General features: G+C 41.7%; 2 protein-coding genes across 4 annotated transcripts in view; both read left to right on the plus strand.

Moving 5' to 3' along the window:
- The window catches only part of LOC141097309 (cell cycle control protein 50C-like), a 92918-nt gene extending 79796 nt beyond the window's left edge, over positions 1 to 13122 (plus strand). For all 3 annotated transcript variants that reach the window (XM_073584377.1, XM_073584378.1, XM_073584379.1), the window contains exons 3-5: positions 1557 to 1700; positions 7346 to 7552; positions 12274 to 13122. In XM_073584377.1, the coding sequence (XP_073440478.1) occupies positions 1557 to 1700; positions 7346 to 7552; positions 12274 to 12467 (545 nt within the window). In that variant the 3' untranslated portion in view covers positions 12468 to 13122. The remainder of the gene's footprint in view (positions 1 to 1556; positions 1701 to 7345; positions 7553 to 12273) is intronic.
- A 1862-nt stretch (positions 13123 to 14984) lies between these two features.
- LOC141097310 (cell cycle control protein 50C-like) overlaps positions 14985 to 21325 on the plus strand; it is an 88838-nt gene continuing 82497 nt past the window's right edge. Inside the window, exon 1 of the mRNA XM_073584380.1 lies at positions 14985 to 15083. Within this exon, the coding sequence (XP_073440481.1) occupies positions 15000 to 15083 (84 nt within the window). The 5' untranslated portion in view covers positions 14985 to 14999. The remainder of the gene's footprint in view (positions 15084 to 21325) is intronic.

A 21325-nucleotide genomic window follows, 5' to 3' on the forward strand; every position in this document is an offset into this window, starting at 1 on the left:
AGTCACACTCAGATAGCATGTATTTGTCCGTGATACCAGCCAGTACACGGTAGTGTGTGAGGAGCGTACAGCTCTATACGGTGTATGTATGGACATTTTTAAATATCCGTCTATTTTTTTACGGCGTCAACAGCAGATATACGATTCTGTTAGAGAAGCGGACAGCCCTATACGGTGTATGGAAAAATGGAAATGTCCGTCTATGTATTTATGCACTCACACACACACGCGCTGTCTCTGTATAGATTGGACCATAATCCAAACAGCAGATATACGATACTGTTTGACAAGCGGAAAGATTTATACGGTGTATGTATGGAAAATTTTAAATCTCCATCTATTTTTTTACGGAGTCACACACAGATAGCATGTATATGTCCGTGATACCAGCCGGTACACGGTAGTTTGTGAGGAGCGTACACCTCTATATGGTGTGTGAAAAAATGAACCCTCTGTAACTGTGCAGAAAATCAGAATAAAAGTTTTTTTGATATTAAAAAAGCAGTCTGCACAGCAGTGTGCACATAGCAATGCAGCTATGAGGTAGCCTTATAAGGCAGCCTAATAACTACCAGTGCTGCTGCACACACAAAAATCCTCCCCTGTCACTGCACACTAACTCTACAGTTGAAATCGCTATCAGAAGAAGCACAGTTTTTTTCTTTGTTGCCTAACGCTCTCCCTATTGAGAATCAGCAGCAGCAACCTCTCCCTATGCTAAGATCGGCAGAAGTAAAATGGCGGTCGGCGGTCAGGGCTTTTATAGTCACTGTGATGCCACACAAAGCCAGCCAATCACAGGAATGCCCTTCTCTAAGATGATGGTGGCCGCTGCCGATGTCATCGCGTTGCCCACAGTGTGCGTCCTTGATGATTGGATGAGAAAAGGCGCTGGAAGCATCATGGGAAACGTGACTTTGGCGCGCGGGTCGGCGACCTCATGGCCGACCTCACGCTATGGTCGGGTTTCGATTAGCGAAACCCGACTTTAGCAAAAGTCGGCGACTTATCAATTTGACCGACCCCGTTTCGCTCAACCCTAGTGCCCACATAACATCAACTTATATTTCCCACATAATACTCTCAGTTCAGCGTTTTATTTAAGTTCAGTGTTGACATGAAACTATCATATATAGTCTAAATATTAGCAATAAACAATTCCTAAACAGCAGAGTGGTTGGTAGTAAAGCTCTTGGTGTTTAGGACAATTTACTAATTTATTATGTGTATTTGGTACTTGAGCTGGAGCTTAGGCTAAGGCTGCAAAATGGCTTTGGCCCCATCTGGTCCTACTGGTTCCAATTTTTCGAGACTTACTTGTCGTGCACCTTGCAAGTCACAATGTGACCCCATTCACTAGCATTATGCTGTGATGTACCACCATACAAAGATCTCTGGCCGCCTGACCTGGTGTCATGGTGTTGTTTAAACCTTAATGTTACTGAATTAGAACCTTTCTTTTTTACTTTTCAGAAAAATGTCTGCAAAGATATGAAATGCGCACTCAGATGTAGAGGAAACCTTTAACCTAAATAATATCATTTTTTTTGCCTTAGATCCAATAGCATTAATTTATCATAAGGACTTGACTAACATAAAACCTGTTCCAATGTTGAAAACTGGAAACACCTGGTGGTCAGATAAGAATGTGAAGTTCAGTAACCCCAAACCTAAGGACGATCTCGTACAGGCCTTTGCAGGTAAAGTATGTTCCCCATGTTCTAGTTATCTTGGCTAAAGTGCAATATGACTTTTTACTGTTTTTACTGACCTGAGACTTAAGAAGATAGCATCCCTCGAAAATGCAGCAGCTGTCATCTGTACACTATGCTGACACCTTGCTGCATCAGCCATGATCGGTGTTGGGCCCAACCATGGCCATTTCACCTCCTAGATGCTTCTGTCAATAATAACAGCAGCATCTACATGGTTAATAGAGTGTTGTGACTCCCTCTTTAACCTCATCGGCACCATGAGATCATGATTGTGAGGTCCTGATGCTTGCCATTCCAATTAATGGCCTTCGAGTCTGCAGGATACAATTACCTGTTCAAATGTTAAAATCCCAAAAGAAGACTAAATAAACAATGTCTCAGACATAATATTACAACAGAAACCCGAAAGAAATAGGACCAAGGAGCAATATAAAAAAATGTAAATTTTATTATTTTTTCAAATGAGGAGTAAAATTAGTATGTAGTCCAACAGTTAAAAAAAAGGGAATCAGTGACACCTGAATGCCACACTGAAACCGGGTCGGTATAAATTAGTTAGTTAGTGAAATCCATATACAGTATATCATATATGCCAATGACAATAATGCAAATATTAGTAAACCATACATGAAACACCAATATAAGAGTAAAAATACCAGCCAGATATAAGGTGCAATACAGAGTATATATATATATATATATACATATACACATATCCATATATTTAAATATATGTATATGAATAGTGAAAGTGGTCAAAAAGGACCTACATAAAGTATATACATATGTATGTGTATATATATATATACACACACACACGTAAGTAGGCAAATATCTCTCAAAAAAGAATAGATGACGAATATAAAGTGCAATAGTGCAATAAAGGAGGACCAAAAAACCGGACCTGCCGAAAAATATATAGAGATATATACAAACTGGCAGCAAAGTTTACAGATGAAATACAGTGACTCAGCAGCTCAAAACAACATATATACTGGCAATAATAGTAATTATGTCAAACAGTGCATATATATATTGGAAACCAACTTGGCTAAAGTGTGGGCAGAGAGACCCCAACGCGCGTTTCGCTTTGTTGCATCTTCGGGGGGCGAAGGTAAATGCTATTTATGAAACATTTTGTGTGGAGTGACTACCTGTAATAACGGAATCAACATTCAAAGTTTAAAAATTAAAAAAGGAGATTGTCAGCACGGCATGACTGATTATACCAAGTACAGGCGCTTGGGGCACCCTTGGCGTGGCTAAACAGTTCAGTGCCCCTTCTCACCTACTGGATTTGCATTTATCTCTGCCCTTCTCTTCTTTGATTGACAGCTCTGGAGCCAGCCCTCCTCTAGGGGCTGCTGTTAAAGGCTTCTCCTTGTGTTTCTCCAGACATAGGCAGTACTAGCTACACTGCTCCATGTTTTATTGAAGTGTTCTACACTTTGTAACATAGATGGCTAAATAATTTCTCAGCTTTTCCCGGTCTATGACCATCTATCTAGTTTTGTAGAGCTAGGTTTTCAATTTATCGGTGACATCAAGATCAATTCTCTTGTGCCTCAACTGATCACAGCCTATGTCAAAAAAGCACAAGTTCACTTTTGGCTATTTTGCACATTTGTACTGCAAAACTGGTGAGCTGGCTATCAAAAATGCAATGTGTAGCATATGTAACATGAGTTTTTAAAAGGTCTGGCACAACAGATGTGCTGGATGAATTGGAAATAAGAGATCAGTTCCCACATCGCTTTCTCACATTTTTCTACTTTATTTGAAAAATATTAAATCATTTAGAAAGTGATTACAGCAACACATTTCAAAAATGTTGGGACAGGGCTGGACTGAGTCACAGGACTGTGTATAATAAAGAGGCAGAATCTCCCAGATGCCAAGATGGTCAAAGGTTCACAATTTCAGAGAAATATTACCCAACATAAAATTTCAAAGACTTTGAATATCCCATCATCTACAGTACATAACAGCAAAAGATTTTTGGAGAAACCCATTTGCAATAGGGACAATGCCGATGGATACCTGGGCCTTCAGGTGGCAATAAATTAAAAACAAACTGCATGCTTAGGAATACTTACAGACATCATTTTCTGTGAACACAGTTGACCATGCAATCCACAAATTCAAGTGAAAGATCTGTCATACAAACAAGAAACCATATATCAATTCAATGCCAAAACACTGCCATCTTCTCTCTGCCAAAGTTCATTTGACTGAGTAAAATGGAAACTGTTCTGTGCACAGATAGACCAAAATTTGAAATTTACAGAAATCACGATTTCCGTGTCCTGTGGACTCAAGAGCATTAGATCCTATGGCAAGGACAGCTTACACATTTTGAAAGGCCCTATCAATGCTGAGCATTATACAGCAGTTTTATAATTGGGATACACAAATGTTTTGGTCCAAGGGCCACATTTTCATACTGAACTAATCCCAAGGGCTGTAAAAAAAAATTCTACATGCATGAATACCTTACCAGAAACATCGTCAGTACATTTATAAATCACTAAAACCAAGTTTTGAGCATTTGAGGAGGATCTGGAGAGTTTTTGCTAAGTTTCTGCTTCAAAAACTTAGTAAACACACCCTAATTTACACTGAGTTTGTGAAGCAGAAATTGAGCAGAAACTCACCAACTCCTCCTCATAATCTAAAAACTATAAGTTTTGAGAGTGTTCCAGTTTTAACGTAGACATAAAGCACATTATGGATTGCTACATGTGTACAATGACAGAATAACTGGCTGCACATGAATGAAGTGTAAGAACCACCTTCAGTACATGAATACACAGCCAGAATCACCACTAATACATGAATGCAGTTCCAGAACCACTGTTAGTACATGAATGCAGTTCCAGAACCACTGTTACATGAATGCAGCGCCACAGACCACCCTCGGTAAATGACTGCAGCGCTAGAACCACAGTCGGTACATGAATGCAGTGCCAGGACCACAGCCGGAAAATGAAATCAGCACCAGGACCACTGTCAGTACAGAAAAGCAAAACCAGGACCACTGTCAGTATATGAATGCAGCGCCAGAATCGCCATCAGTACATGAATGTAGTGTCAGGACCACCATCAATACAAAAAGGCAGCGCTAGAACCACCATCAATACATGAATACAGCACCAAGCTTAGTACAGTGTTCAAAGGGTCAGCCCCATATACACTTGTATCATGTGAATCTGCAACTCCCAGTATGTCTTTAACAATGGTTTGGAGATGCTGGGAGTTGTTGTTTCCAGACATTATCAGAGTGCAGATCATACAAAAACAATAGCACTGATGAGATGCAGGCATTACCACAAATAAACATTTACATCCAGGAACCTTATAGTTGACTTCTCTAATTGAAGACATTCCCGTCCCTTTTGTCTTCATGTAGTACAGACCACCATGATGAGATTTCAAGCCTAGAGGTCATCTCTCTAGACTTCCCTCTTCTCTGGGATTCTGCAGCAGTCTCCGACAAGGTGCCCTTAAAAATTAAAGTATCATTTATGCCCAATGAATAAAAATATCTCCTATGCTGTACCCCTGAATAAATAATTGCCTCTCACTGTGCTACCTACAGAAAATAACCTCCATACTGCCTTTCTCCATGACATTCCCGAACACGGCCGCTATACATAATATCACCAACAATGCCCCTCTCCATAATATCTATCCACACTTCTCCTCTCTATAATATCCTTCCACACTTCTCCTCTCCATAATATCCCCCCCACACACTACCCCTCTCCATAATTTCATCACACATACACTCGCTATCCTGTGCTCCCTTTCTCAATTTTCCCTCAATTGCCCTTGTAGTAACATTTTGCCCCAAAACCTCTCCCCCCCCCTTCCATCTACAGTACATGTCAGGACATATAAATCTTCGGCTCCTACATTGAGCGCTAATCATTCCCCACCACGTCCTGCCCCTTGTGTCCTGCATTACGTTGACAGCATCAAGCTGCTCTACGTCAGAGAAGGAGCTGACAAGGGTTCCTCTCCCACAGCCCTGGTGCATATTTTTTCAAATATGTTTGCATCTCAAAGATGGAAATAAATTTTAATATAGGAAGATGAGAACCGGAGTCTCACAGTTCTTTCTGAGCTGCCAGGAAACCTTTTGCATCATGAGCTGTATGTTGTACAAACCACCAGGAAACTGAGGCTAGCCACCACCACTCTCGGACAAGCCGTGAGGCTTGGAAAGTCAATAGGTATTGGGTCAGGTACTAAGATGGCTTGAGATATACCAAGGGTTAAGTCAAAAGGAGTAGTCAGGTAACAGTCCAGAATCAGAATTCCAGTCAGATGCCAGACCTAAATTCAATTGAAGAGCCGTACCCAGAAGATGCCCTCGTAATCTGACAGATTTGAAGAACCACTGCAAGCAAGGGTGGTCAAAGATTTCTAGTTCTTAATATGTCATTTTGAGTCCTTCCCATAGAGATTAACTGCTGTAAAAATTCAAAGGCTTCTTTAACAAAGAATTAGTTTAAGGGTGTTCATATTTAAGGAAATACATTTCCTTTAGAAAAAGAAGTAAATCCAACTTTCAACTTCTGATCTGTGTTCTAGGTGCTGTTGTGAATAAAATATGACTATAAGAGATTTTCAAATCATGGCATTCTTGTTTTCTTTCAATTTTACACAGAACCCAACTTTTTAGGAATTAGGGTTAATGAAATGAGGGCTAAGACAAACTTTACTAATAAGTGTTCTAAGATTTAGAAGTTTTTTCTTGTTGATGGTATCATAGTCTTCTGTACGGGATACAAGTTAGAAACTTGGCTGTACGGAAAAGACAGGAAAAGAGAAAAGGACTTAGTGCCATGTAAACGAGAAAGGGGACACACATTTTTTATCTTGCTTTGAGGAAACTTAACATCCTTATGAACAATATACATGGAGATGATCACATAACATTAAAATCACTGACAAGTGAATAAAATGATTCTATTTGTAACATCATCTTATCACAATGGCACTCGTCAAAGGGTGGGAAGTGAACAGTCAGGTCTGAAAGTTCATGTATTGATGTGTAGGTAACAGGAAAAATGAGCAAGCGCAAGGATCTGAGCCACTCTGACAAGTGTCATGTTCGGATAGCTAGAAAACTACCTCAGAACATCTTCAAAACATATGTTTTTTGTCGGGAGTTACTGTTATGCCCAAAAGCTACAAATATGATGCTGGCTATAATAAAAAGGTATTGGGACACAAAATGCATCACAGACTGCTGCGTGTGGGGCAGCCTAGCTGGTGAGTCCTCGGATTGCCCATGCTGACCGCTGTCTATCAGTGAATAGGCGCGTGAGAATCAGAACTAGGCCATCGAGCAAAGAAGGTTTCTTAGTCTGATAATTCATTTTTTCATGTGGGGAGCTGGGTTTGTGTGCACCAATAACCCAGAAAAGACTTGGCACCAGAAAGGGCTATAGGTAAAGCTGACAGAGGTAGTGTGATTCTGTGCACAATGTTCTGTCCAGAAACCTTGGTTCCTGGCATTTGGAAGTAATGTAGAATTATATCATTTAACTGAATATTTTTGCAGCCCTTCTGTCAGTGGGATTCCCTAATGGCAAGAAACCATTTCATTTTTATTTTTGCAGGAAGTGCCAGGCCGCCATATTGGCAGAAACCGGCTTATGCTCTTGACCCGGACCCTAATAACAACGGTTACAAAAATGATGACTTTATCAATTGGATGAGGGTGGCAGCATTCCCATTCTTCAGGAAGCTTTATAGACGTCTCTCAAGAATAGATGAGTTCACTGATGGGCTTCCGGCTGGAAATTACAGCTTCGTCATTGATTACAGTATCCTTAAAGCTGATTCATTTATTTTGTTAGATAACTTAATACCGTAAAGTAGCAGCAGTAAAGCAGAGATCCATAACCAGGGCAGAAAAAAGAAAAAAAAATTCAAGAAGGCAGAATTTTGGTCACGCACGTTTCCCTTAACAAATGCAATCAAAATGTCAAATATATTGTAGGGATATGTGGTAACTTAAAACTTAACTTTCAATTAATGTTAAGATAAAACCTAGAAAACCAATACCTAAAATTAGTCCAGCTGGTCAAAAAGTGCAAAGCCATTGTAACTCTCACATCACCTACAAATAAAAATACGTAAATGACCCGACCCAAAATGAAGCTTAGGAGTCAGATAGCTGGGTCTGACATGGCCCTTCAAGAAGTTCAGTTGCCATCATGCCCTGCTGAGGATATAGTCAGGTGTGAAGTGTGCTTCTCCCAGTGCGTTTCCTCTGGAAAAAGATTCTTCAGGAGAGAGTCTTAGGCCGGGGTCACCCTAGAGAGGAATACGGACGAGTGAGAGGCGTTAAAAGCACGCATTACACACGGACCAATGATTCTCTATGGGGCAGCTCCCATCAGCCATATATTTCTCATCTGTATTCTACGGTCCGTGCCAATCGCAGCATGCTGCGATTGTCAGCGTACTATGCCCGTAGTACGCCAATGCAAGTCTATGGCTGCGCTAAAAATACGCATTACACACGGACCACACATGTGACTTGCGAGAAATACGCACCAGGTGTCTTTTAGAAAAGCCGGCAATTCAGTGCGCTATACAGTAAACTCACCCTGACAGGTTTTATAACACAAACGAAAGAATAGATATAGTCACATAGAATACATATATATATTTATATTTCACAGAGTTCTTCATAGCAGAATAGCCGCTAATTCAATTGCCGGCTTTTGTCAAATCATTCCCCAACCCGACAGGAAATGACACATGGTTTACATACAGTAAACCATTTAACTTCATGTTTTGTTTTGTATGTCTTTCATTAGTAATTAGATGAGGATTGATGTGTAAAATTTGGGAGGTGTAGGTGTTAATTTAAGGGGTTAATTCGTTGTAAAAAAATGTGTGGGCTCCCGCATTGACAAATTACCGCGGGAGCCCACACATTTTGTTACAACGAATTAACCCCTTAAATTAACACCTACACCTCCCAAATTTTACACATCAATCCTCATCTAATTACTAATGAAAGACATACAAAACAAAACATGAAATTAAATGGTTTACTGTATGTAAACCATGTGTCATTTCCTGTCGGGTTGGGGAATGATTTGACAAAAGCCGGCAATTGAATTAGCGGCTATTCTGCTATGAAGAACTCTGTGAAATATAAATATATATATATATATATATATGTGTGTCTCAATGACATGTGTGTATATATATATATATATATATATATATATATATATACATTCTATGTGTCTATATCTATTCTTTGGTTTGTGTTATAAAACCTGTCATAAGGCTCCATTATATGTCCATTTTGCAAGCCGGCGAGAAAATCTCAGCATACGGATGCTTACATGCGCAAAATACGTGACCACACCTTGCTTACAGATGACATACGGATCAATATTTAGGGGTCAATCATCCGTATTACGCCTGTAAACTACGGACCGCATTTTGCGTCGGTTAGTGTGACCCCGGCCTTATTCAGTCAGTGGGAAGCTGTCTTACCATCCAAGCACCTTACCACTGCTGGTTGTTCCCTCAAGACCAATATGCGGCGGGTGTCATGCATCGCACTGCCTTACATCAAAATCAACGCACTTTATGTTTGCGGTGAAGTCACTTCTTGGAACACAGACGACTTTTTCAGTAGGTGAAACGTATCGCCTGGCGGTGACACGCAATGGTCACATCCGGGCGGCATGTCCATACTCACAGCAATCCGTGAGTTAAACATAGGAGGTGCAGCTATCTCCATGCAATACCACCATTTAACACCCGCTCCTACGTCGCAACACTGAGAAGAGTGTGCTTATTCTCTGCTAGCCCCTTACTCCAGGCATCCCCATGCCATAGGACCATAAGGGCCAGCAACAATATCGCGACGGGCATCCTCCTCACATATACAGTGGGTACGGAAAGTATTCATACCCCTTTAAATTTTTCACTCTTTGTTTCATTGCAGCCATTTGGTAAATTCAAAAAAGTTCATTTTTTTCATTAATGTACACTCTGCACCCCATGTTGACTGTAAAATGTAGAAATTTTTGCAAATTTATTAAAAAATAAAAACTGAAATATCACATGGTTGTAAGTATTCAGACCCTTTGCTCAGTATTGAGTAGAAGCACCCTTTTGAGCTAGTACAGCCATGAGTCTTGCAACAAGTTTTCCACACCTGGATTTGGGGATCCTCTGCCATTCTCCCTTGCAGATTCTCTCCAGTTCCGTCAGGTTGAATGGTGAGCGTTCGTGGACAGCCATTTTCAGGTCTCTCCAGAGATGCCCAATTGGGTTTAGGTCAGGGCTCTGACTGGGTCAGTCAAGAATGATCACAGAGTTGTTCAGAAGCCACTCCTTTGTTATATTAGCTGTGTGCTTAGGGTCAGTGTCTTGTTGGAAGGTGAACCTTCAGCCAAGTCTGAGGTCCAGGACACTCTGGAAGAAGTTTTCATCTCGGATATCTCTGTACTTGGCCGCATTCATGTTTCCTTCAAGGGCAAACAGTCGTGCTGTCCCTGCAGCTGAAAAACACACCCATAGCATGATGCTGCCACCACCATGTTTCACTGTTGGGATTGTATTGGGCAGGTGATGAGCAGTGCCTGGTTTTCTCCACACATGCCGCTTAGAATTATCACCAAAAGTTCTATCTTCATCTCATCAGACCAGAGAATCTTATTTCTCATAGTCTGGGAGTCCTTCATGTATTTTTCAGCAAACTCTGTGCGGGCTTTCATATGTCTGGCACTGAAGAGAGGCTTCAGTCCGGCCACTCTGCCATAAAGGCCCGACTGGTGGAGGGCTGCAGTAATAGTTGACTTTGTGGAACTTTCTCCCATCTCCCTACTGCATCTGTGGAGCTCAGCCACAGTGATCTTGGGGTTCTTCTTTACCTCTCTCACCAAGGCTCTTCTCCCGCGATTGCTCAGTTTGGTTGGACGGCCAGAACTAGGAAGACTTATGTGGTCCTAAACTTCTTCCATTTAAGGATTATGGAGGCCACTGTGCTCTTAGTAACCTCGAGTACTGCAAAAATTCTTTTGTAACCTTGGCCAGATCTGTGCCTTGCCACAATTCTGTCTCTGAGCTCCTTGGCCAGTTCCTTTGACCTCATGATTCTCATTTGCTCTGACATGCACTGTGAGCTGTGAGGTCTTATATAGACAGGTGTGTGCTTTTACAAATCAAGTCCTATCAGTTCAATTAAACACAGCTGGACTTATGACAATGTGATATTTTTTTTTTCTTTTTTAATAAATTTTCAAAAATGTCAACATTTATGTTTTTTTTCAGTCAATATGGGGTGCAGAGTGTACATTAATGAGAAAAAAATGAACTTTTTTGAATTTACCAAATGGCTGCAATGAAACAAAGAGTGAAAAATTTAAAGGGGTCTGAATACTTTCTGTACCCACAGTAAACAAATGGATGCGATATTTGAATTCAGCACACCAAATTTACAAAGATCAGGTGTGATTCTGTTGTCATCAAATTTGATGTAGACCCATCCTATAATAATGTTTCACATCCTGACCCTGTCTCCGTCCTGGCATTCTTCTGCATCAAATTTACAGAAGCCCTCCCATGAATATTTTTTCCATTAAATATATGTATATGGCGTGTAGTATGAGTACATTAATGTACTGCCCTCCCAAAGTGGCTTTTACAATGAGAGTCTATAATGGCTTTGGACAAGACTTTCACTGTATTTGCTCGCTCACACTGGCGTATATTACCTTTTGTGAGAATATCGGGGCGATTATGCTAACTTTGTCAGAGTTTGATCCGTGTCATCTGATTGTGATTGGATTCTCTTGTATGAGATAATCACAACACAGGTGCAGAGAAGACGGAGAACTTAATTTCTCCACCTGTCTCTTCTCCATTCTTTCTGTGAGAGTAGATTGGACTGCACTTGGATGACATCCGAGTGCAGTCCGATATTTCACTTGCATCCATAGACTTGTATGGGTGCGTGTGATCCAAATCAGAATCACTCATAGCATGCTGTGACTGTTTTCTCATGCCGAATCAGCATAAAAAAATAATCGCAGATCAGCACTGCCCCGTAGTATAACATTGGGCTGAGCTCTTTCTGATGAGACGTTGCATAGCACTCGGCCGTGTTACACAGCAGTGTGAGCAAACCTTTAAAGAGACTTTCGGCTCACACATAGAGCACAGAGTGAGTCGGCTAGTCTGCTGTGACGTCACTGAGAAGAGGAACAGCATGACACTGGATACACACCATATACAGGTACACACAAAAAAATGTGAGTCACGTGAACCTTTGTTGACATGGAGGAACTACTTATTTCTCTGTTATGTCCAATCTGGGCCAGAGGATTCGGATGGAATGAGCGGAGATTGTCCCTCTGCTCCTGGACAAGGCAGAGCTGCCTTGAAAAGACTGACCGCGTGCCTAAGCGTACAATGCTAAACACAGAGCAAAGCTTATGTTATGAATGGACAATCTTTTCTTGTTCCATCTACAAACTCAGTTCATTATAATCTTAACTTAAACACTCAGATTTTCCTGTATCCAGGTTTGGGGGGAAAAAGCATGTGATCCTATCAACTCTGTCATGGTGCGGAGGAAAAAACATGTTTCTAGGAATTGCATATACTGTGACTGGGGCAGCCATTGTACTGACAGCATTTGTCATGCTTGGTGTGCACCTGAAGAAACGGAAGAAGCCTAAAAAGCCATTCGCTGTCAGATAAAACCTGTGTTTTGTAATAAGTTCATTTAGAAATGCTCTTCTGGTATCACGTTTAATATGGTTTTTTTCTCTGCATCAAAGTGTTATCAGCATTGCTCGAAATGCAAAATCTGGTGAAGAACTCAGTAAAAATCTCTGCAAAGGTTTTTAAAATGGCGTAATATGGAGTCCATAATGTTCACCGTATGGAAGTAATATATGAAGATACCTGGAATGGGTAAGATAATTAATCATGGCACATTTTTGACAAGTATTGCCCACTAGAAGCTTTGCTTGTTGGAGAGAATACAGTGCCATATGAAGATACCTCACCAAATATCTAAGGCTCTCATCCAATCTAACTGCCCAATTCTTCCTTACTTTATGCTGCCAACCAGGGGTGTAACTATAGTGAGTGCCAAAGTTCCAGTTGCACCGAGGCCTTGGAGCCTAAGAGGGCCCAAAAGGTCACTTTGGTCCATATGAGAAGACCAATGCCATTAAAGATGAGAGTTGGAGGCCCTGTTGGAGATTTTGCACAGCAGCGCTCCATCTTTGCAGTGACGTTAGGTTCTCTACTGACCACACCAGTTTAATCACATCGAGCTCTTTGTTCTATGAGAGGAAAACCCTCAAATAAAACCATTTATTGGTGCAGACCTTGATACTAAATTAAATTCATGTGTCCTTTGTGTATGACTGTGATTCCTATTCTGCCTCTTCCTGATGGCTGCAAATCCCAAGTGTTTTAATTATCAGCTTCTTAGATAATTGTATAACTTGTACTCACACCAGCAGGCGTCCGCAGATAGTTTTAACTCGACCGCCACTGCAACTGTAAATAGACCAGGACAAACGATGCCGTTTTCTTCCAAAATCCTGTATTAGTTTACAATGAACAGTAGGTAAAAAGGAGTAATCTGTACAGGGGAGTACACATGCGTCTTCAGTAATGCCTGCTGTAGCCTAAACTGAAGAAGAAGGGAGGAGCAACCTAATACAGAGCTCAACTGCGGGAGGGACATAGGGACAATCTTCACACAGTCTAATTCTACCTAGCAACAACAGGGAATTTGCTGATTGGAGGAAAAACTCAACATAGAGAATATATATATTACAGGTTGTTCCCATTTGTGGGACACAACAATTCCATTTTCCTTCAAAATCTTCCTTACCTGATGGAGTTGCTGCTGAGGATAATGTGATGAAGAAGAATTTTTATTTATTGCTTTGGCCCAAACACCATTTTAATGTCATTGATGAAAAAGGGTGTGCGATGTAGGAGAAATATATAAAGAATAAGGCGCATCAAATTTTTAGCTCTTTACCCCATCAAATAAATATCTGTGCTCAGTCAATTCTGAAAGCATAGGACCCCATAAAATCAGATGACCCCTACCACCTTTTGACAGGAAATGGAAACAACAATATAATTAAATATAATTAAAGGGTTAATCCACCCCCCCCCAAAAAAAAAAAAAAAAACAACAACAATTTATCCCCTAGGATACCTTGCTGATAACTGGGTGACAGATCACTGGGATCCCAGAGGATCCAGAGATTGGGGATTTGTTTTCCAGAGTTTTTCAGAGATTGGGGATTTGGAACCCTGCGATTGGGGCTCTGTGGTTCTGTCTTGAGCAGAGATGCGCTGGGTATGCTCGGCCACCCCTCCATTCATTGTCCGCGGGCCTACCAGAAATAACCGAGTACAGCACTCCGCTTTCTCCAACAGTCCTATAGTCAAACAAATGGAGCCGAGGTCGAGAAAGCGGATATTCAGGACAGACATAAAATGATCTATTGTTTCAGTGAAGTTTTTGTGTTACATGTAGACAGGTTTGCGTTACCTTGGAAGAAAAAAAAACATTTAACCCTTAGATTACCCAGGTATTTAACACTTTCATAGAAGATCATAAGTCAATAATTTGGCATATTGACTTAACAAAAAACAGAGAGAAAAAAAAACAAAAAACGAAGAAACTAAAAAAAAAAAAACAACACCCCCCACTGTTTTCATGTTTCTTTTGTCTCCCTCCCCCTCCCTTACTTTCTTTCTTCTCTCTTTTTTCTATTAAACTTCTCTACACGTTCTCCACTGTATCATTGAGGCCGTCGGGATATAAGGTTTTCAACAGGAAAATCCAGTACGACTCTTTTCTATTTAATTTCTGTTTGTGTCATTCTGTGATATTTGTTCCACAGGGGTTACCTTTATATCAAATTTTTTTTCATTGACCAAGAGGTGTCTGGACAGACTATGTTTTAAAAAAACTTTATTGGTGTTTTGCCTGTGGCCATTCATACGCGACCGCAATGTCTGTGTGGTGCGGCCCACGTACTGAAGACCACAGGCACAGGTGATCACATAGATAACGTGGTCACTCTCACAAGTCAGGTGTTGATTTATATTTAGCCAGCACCACAAATATAAATCAACACCTGACTTGTGAGAGTGATCACGTTATCTATGTGATCACCTGTGCCTGTGGTCTTCAGTTGGGGGAATGTATGAGAAGGCAGTGTGGGGATGTGTTTCACAAACCCAGAGAAGATGGAAGTCTGCAGAGGTGAGTTGGGCTGTGAAAAGTGTCTGGACAAGAGAACGACTCCAATCAGAGACAAAGTCATTCATCAGGTACCTGGATGCAAATACTTTTTTGTAATACTGACTAAGGCTGCTTTCACACATCTGGCTTTGTGTCTCCGGCGCTGTGCGGCGAAAAGCCGTAGGGGCGGATCCGGGATGTGCCGGAGACCGGATGCCTGTGTGGCCGGATACGGTGGAGCCCACATTTAAAAGAGCAGCGCGAGACTCAGAGTCTCCGCGCATGCACTCTGAGAAAAACCGGTCCGGCACTGTCAAAAAACGTTGCGGCACGGTGCGGCGACAATACAACTCTATGGGACAAAACTGGATCCAGTACCGGATCCGGTTGTTCCAAATTTCGCAGCATCGTGCCGGATTAAAAAAGCCGGATGTGTGAAAGCAGCCTAATTCTCATGTTTTTATTTACTTTAGGAGCATTAAAGGGGTTGTCCAGGTTTGTGATGAGTCTGCAGTCATTCTATGTGACTGCAGACTTCTGAACACTCGCAGTGCGCACTACATGCTGTCAAGATTCTGTTGACGGCGATTTGCATACATGCGGTCATGTGACATTCATGGCCTCATTCAATAAAAATGAATTGAGCGAGGCCGGACATGTCGAGTCAGAAGTCTACAAATAGCTCACATGACCGCCTACTCTTGCCACTGGTAAGGGAGAATCCTAAGTGTACAGTGCATGCGCTGTGGAAATCCGGATACACATCATATAGAGTGATTGCAGACTTTCATCACAAACCTGGATGAGCCCTTTAATTATAAAATGAAGCCCTGTAGCCAATCCTAACAGCGTGTAATATACTCACTATCAGGATTCAGCTCTGCTTGCTGGTTCCATCAGTTATCACATGGCCACTTCACTCATACGCGATTTTCATACTTACTGTCACATGACAGCGAGCTTCTCTTCCTGCGTCTCTCAGTTTATCACTGAACATTTAGAGAATTAGGGAGAGCAGCTCTTCAACACGTGACTAAGGGCTCATACTCACTCGGACCGGAGTGTGCGGCTGCATAGAAATGCATGTAGCAGCACGATCCGGTCCGAGCGCCAGTGGCAGTGCCAGGTTTTCATGCGAGCGACTCGCACAAGAATCGTGCGAGTCTCGTGCAAGTGAGTATGAGCCCTAAATGTGCAAATCACATATGTGCTTTTGATGGGAGGGGGGCACCAAAATGAATTCCTGCCCTGTGTTCTGGAAGCTGAATTGTCCAAGCGAAGGAGATGTGATTTCATGAAAACTTTTGAATTCTGCAGAATTTGTATTTTTTTGCTTCTATGAGAAGCCTGAAACAGCTGCATGTAAAAATTGCAGTCGCTTTTACGCTGCTTCAAATCGGTACCAAAAACGCATTAAATAAGGACACGGTGCATGGAAAAATGTAACAAAAATGCTATAATCAGAGATTTTTAGTGTGTAGTTTGGTGCTGACACCTATAGAAAACAAGCAGAATCTCCCCCCACAGTATTTACAGTACGTGTGGACACAGCCTTAAGGCCCCGTCACACACAGCAATCTCGCTAGCGTGATCGCTGCTGAGTCACAAGTTTTGTGACACAACAGTGATCTCACCAGTGAGATCGCTGTGTGTGACAGCGATCAGCGAGCGGCCCCCCTGCCGGTATCGCTGATCGCTGCAAGAAACCTCTGGACATTTTTTTCGTCGCTGATCTCCCGCTGGCCAGCACGCATCGCTGCTTGTGACGGGCGGGAGACCAGCGATCAGCTGTAAAATAATAAAAAAAAATTAAAAATATTGTAATTCTCACCTTCCGGCGTCCCGCGCAGCATTCCCGCCTCTCTCCACGCTCCCGGTCCCAGTAATCCTTTGCAAGAATGACCGCGAGACTTTGCGATCCCACAAGAACGGACGTCATCGCGGTAATTCTCGCGAAGGATTACTGGGACTGGAGCGTGGAGAGAGGCGGGAATGCTGCGCGGGACGCCGGAAGGTGAGAATAACAATATTTTTTATTTTAATTCTATTTTTGACATGAATATGGCATCAGCGCTAACGAACACAGCGATGCGCGCGCCGCAGTCTTTGTCCGTCTTTCCCTTCTTCAACAGTTGGGAGGTATGATAGGGGCGGCTATGACCAGGGGGTCTGGTTGCCCAATAGAGAGCAGTTCTGCCAGGAATTCTGTAATCATGCATACAAAAGGGGACAACGCTTTGGGAGGAGTACTGTACCTAAAAGCAATAAATAGGACTGAGCTGAAATACTGGGCACAGCTGTGACTACATGTTATATAGTCGTGTTAATCTCCTCTCACTTCTTGTAAACTACAACTGTACAAAGATATTATATAGTCACCATGTGACTAGTGGGCCTGTGTAACTTCAAATGCCAGGGCTGAATTTTAGTCCCAGTCCGGCCCTGGGGTTGTTGCTATAGACGGCATGTTTTTAGTAGAGTAGGAGGAAATGACTAGTTCTCATTTCAATGCCATAACACCCCCTTTGGTCGTTCTGTTCAGAATATCTAGAAAAACGTGCAAACTGGTGACATAAAGTAAATTACTTAATGTCATAATTCTGCAGTCCAGATATGTACTGAGAATATGTGAAAAGCCCGGACAACCCCTTTAATGACAAAAAAAAAAAAAGTTTTTCTTCCACTATGTATATCAAATAATTTACTCATCAATTAGAAACTGCAGGTTTTATTGTTTTTTTCCTATGGTAGCTACATAATAAAGTCAAGCAAAAGAAACATAGGGGCAGCCATTGTGATCTATTTTTTTCCTCTCAAATAAAATAATAGTAAGTGCCCCATAAAATGGTGCATAGGAGAAGCTCAGTTGATTGCTCCATTTCTGTTAAGTTGGCTACAAATATAAACAGCCTTTGAGTAAAATCACAAATCTTAAGTCACAAAGATGTTTTTTTTTAATCTGTTTGTACATCCTGAGCCTACTGGTTCATGTACACAACGTCAGACATAAAATAGACTAACACACATGTATTGCAATGGATCAGGGTAAATTTATATTCCACTCATGGGTAAAATTATGAATTTCATTGTGTAGTGTATTATCAGATTTATTTATCCTGAGCTTAAAGAATTGAGCTTTTACCTCTGGACCAGAAGTGAGGGGTCAGCCGAGCAGAGCTGACCGTGGTACAAGAGGAGGAAAGCAGATAGAAGGGTTTGCAATATGACACAGCTACACATCGACCTTATCCGAAAGGTGTGTCTTCTGTGAGCTATACCCAGCACTGTCTAATCATGCAGGAAGTTAGACCAGGAGATCAGCTCTGTATCCTTACATCTCACACACTAAGAAACCTAGGCTATGGTGAGGCGCAGTCTTTTTCTGCTGTGCTGCTCCCTGGTAATGATTGGGCAACTCATACAGGAAGAAGAAGTACACGCCCCCAGTGAAAAGTAATTGATAACACCCACTTGGACTTACCGTTTTCTTTTTTACTTCATATGTGCCAATACTTTGCTAATATCGCCGAAACTGAGAGGCAAAATTGTATAATGTGTCCAGTTAAATAAGTTGTCTTCTACTTGGGCAACTTCTCCTCATACCCCATGCTTGGCCCCGATAAAATAAAAAAGCTTATACTCACCTCCCATGCCGTCACCGTTCTCTAGGGTTCCTGTGCTCTTTTGACACATGACTCCAGTGCCCAATCAGCACTGACGTCACTGTCTATGCCTCCTGTTGAATTGAACATGAAGAGCAAGTGATAAAGCAGCTAGAGCCCCAACTTCCTCATCATGTTTGATTTGTCCTAAGGCGGGCACAGCGATGCCGGATCAGATTGGGTGCTGGAGGCACGTGTCACAACAACCACAGAAGAACTCCAGGACCGCAAGTGCTGACACCACGGGAACAGCGCCACCGAGGGAGGCGAGAAAAGTTTTTTTTATTGAATCGGGGCCAAACATCAAGAAGGGGTGGCCCAAGTAGTGGACAGCCCTCTAACCATGACAAATTTTGGGTGCTGGAGGCACGTGTCACAACAACCGCAGAAGAACTCCAGGACTGCGAGTGCTGACACAGTGGGAAGGGCGCCACTGAGGAAGGCGAGAAAAGTTTTTTTTATTGAATCGCGGCAAACATCAAGAAGGGGTTGTCCACGTAGTGGACAGCCTTCTAACCATGATAAATTTGGTTAAAAGGTCCACTTTAATCCAATAAAAATGTTTGAAAATATCCAGTCAACCCATTTTTCCATCGTCAGGGGGACGAGGCAGGGCTGTCCTCTGTCACCTTTTCTTGTTTAATATTGCCCTTGATCCCTTACTAAGATATCTGGAGATGATCCCTTCCTTTGGGGGCATAGGGGTCGGTCACCATACACTTAAAACGTTGGCATTTGCTGATGATCTCTTACTCATGATATCCAATCCTAAGGAATCCATTTCCTCTATAATGGACGCCTTTAATGAATTTGGAGCAGTTTCGGGATTTTGTATAAACTTTAATAAATCTCATGCTTTAGCTATTGTTAAAATTGCTCAGAAACGGTGGCCGTTCCCTTTTCCCTTTCAGTGGAGGAGAAATTCTTTACCTTATCTTGGCGTTGACCTACCATCAAATCCTCATGATATCTATAAATTAAATGTTCAGCCTCTTATTTCTGTAGTTATACAAGAAATTCAATCCTGGAAATCCCTTAAATTATCCTTTGCAGGTAAAGCCCATCTAATTAAAATGATCTCTTTCCCTAAAATACTCTTTCCTTTACAGACGCTCCCGGTTCTACTTTCTAAAGCTGATGATAGGCTACTGACACGAGCCTTCTGCCAATTTATTTGGGGCTCAGAAGGGGGCTCTACAATTAGTGTTTTTAAGCTACAGCAAACCAAATCTTTGGGTGGACTTAATCTCCCAAATTTACGCCTCTACAGTATAGAGGCTGCTTTTCGCCATTCCATAGATTGGATATTCGCCTTTAATCGCTTCTCTAATACCCCAATAGATGAGGCCATGTGTAGACCCTTCAGCTTCCCAGCATTGCTTCACCTACGAAATGCTGAAATTCCAGTGGAGGTTAGAGATAATCCTCTATTATGGTCGGTAATCTTGGGATGGCGTCAAGCTAGACGAGTTAGCGGTCTTGACCCCCACATCTCGATGTTTCTTCCCATTCAAGGTAACCCCTCTTTTTTACAAGGCAAGTCACCTCCCATTTACAAGGTGCTTGGAAACAATGGGTGTAGACTGGTCCGAGATACGTTAACAAATAATCAATGCCTTCTTACCTTAGAGGACATGGTTTTCAAATACCCAATCCTTACAGTAGACAATTTTACTATCTCTCAAATTAGACATTACGTAAGCTCAATATTGCGAGACATACCGGATGATGCTAGAACACACCCTCTAAATTTAATATCCATTAAAGCCCAAATGGGAACTTATTCTATGAGTCTTATATATAAATCATTAAGCCTTCTATACATTGGTCAGACTCTTCACCAGGCCCTGGAAAATGGGTTGCTCAATTAACGAACTGTCGGGTAAATGACCTTTTGAAAGCCACTATGCGTATTAACTCTAAATTACCATATGACAGTTACATAACCATGTCTCTTATGATATTTCATAGAGCATACATCTCCCCGGAGGTCAAGTCTAAAATGTCCCCCTCAGGGGACTATCCCTGCCCTAAATGCTTACACTCTCCAGCTGATATTTTCCATTGCCTTTGGGACTGCCCAAAAATAAGGGAGGTGTGGGATACACTTCTGCAACATCTCATCAACACTTTTGACATATCTATCTCTCTCTCCCCGGAGTGGGCCATATTTAATATTCTCGCACAGGACCAAGTGGTGAGGCTTTCTGTCCAGCAGCGCCCCATCTTGTTCATATGGGCGGCAGCCACACGTAAAAGCATTCTCCATTTGTGAGCACAGGATGTAACACCTTCTTTAAGCTTAATTGCTACAAAAGTAACATATCTCTTCAAAATGGATTGGATAGAGGCCTTACTTAATAAAGAGGGACGCTTTTTTTTTCACATGGTCCTCTTTTATCAATACTCAGACATCTTCCACAAGCCAGGCGATACATAGTTGTTTCCAGCTCACCAACTGGTATATGAGAGAGCAGCTTGCCGGTAATATCCCTGTTAGACTGGATTGAAATTGTGTTACGAAGTTATGGAGTTTGCCCGGGGGAGGGGAGGGGAGGGGCGGGGGTTTTTATAGTTGAAAAAATGCCGTCTAATGTTAATAATATGGCATAAATGTTCTTCTGTTATGTTATTGGACATTATATGTATATTTTGTATTACACTCAATA

Source organism: Dendrobates tinctorius, unplaced genomic scaffold (genome assembly GCF_039654945.1).
Source record: "Dendrobates tinctorius isolate UK_male_01 unplaced genomic scaffold, ASM3965494v1 ptg000084l, whole genome shotgun sequence".
Classification (NCBI taxonomy): domain Eukaryota; kingdom Metazoa; phylum Chordata; class Amphibia; order Anura; family Dendrobatidae; genus Dendrobates; species Dendrobates tinctorius.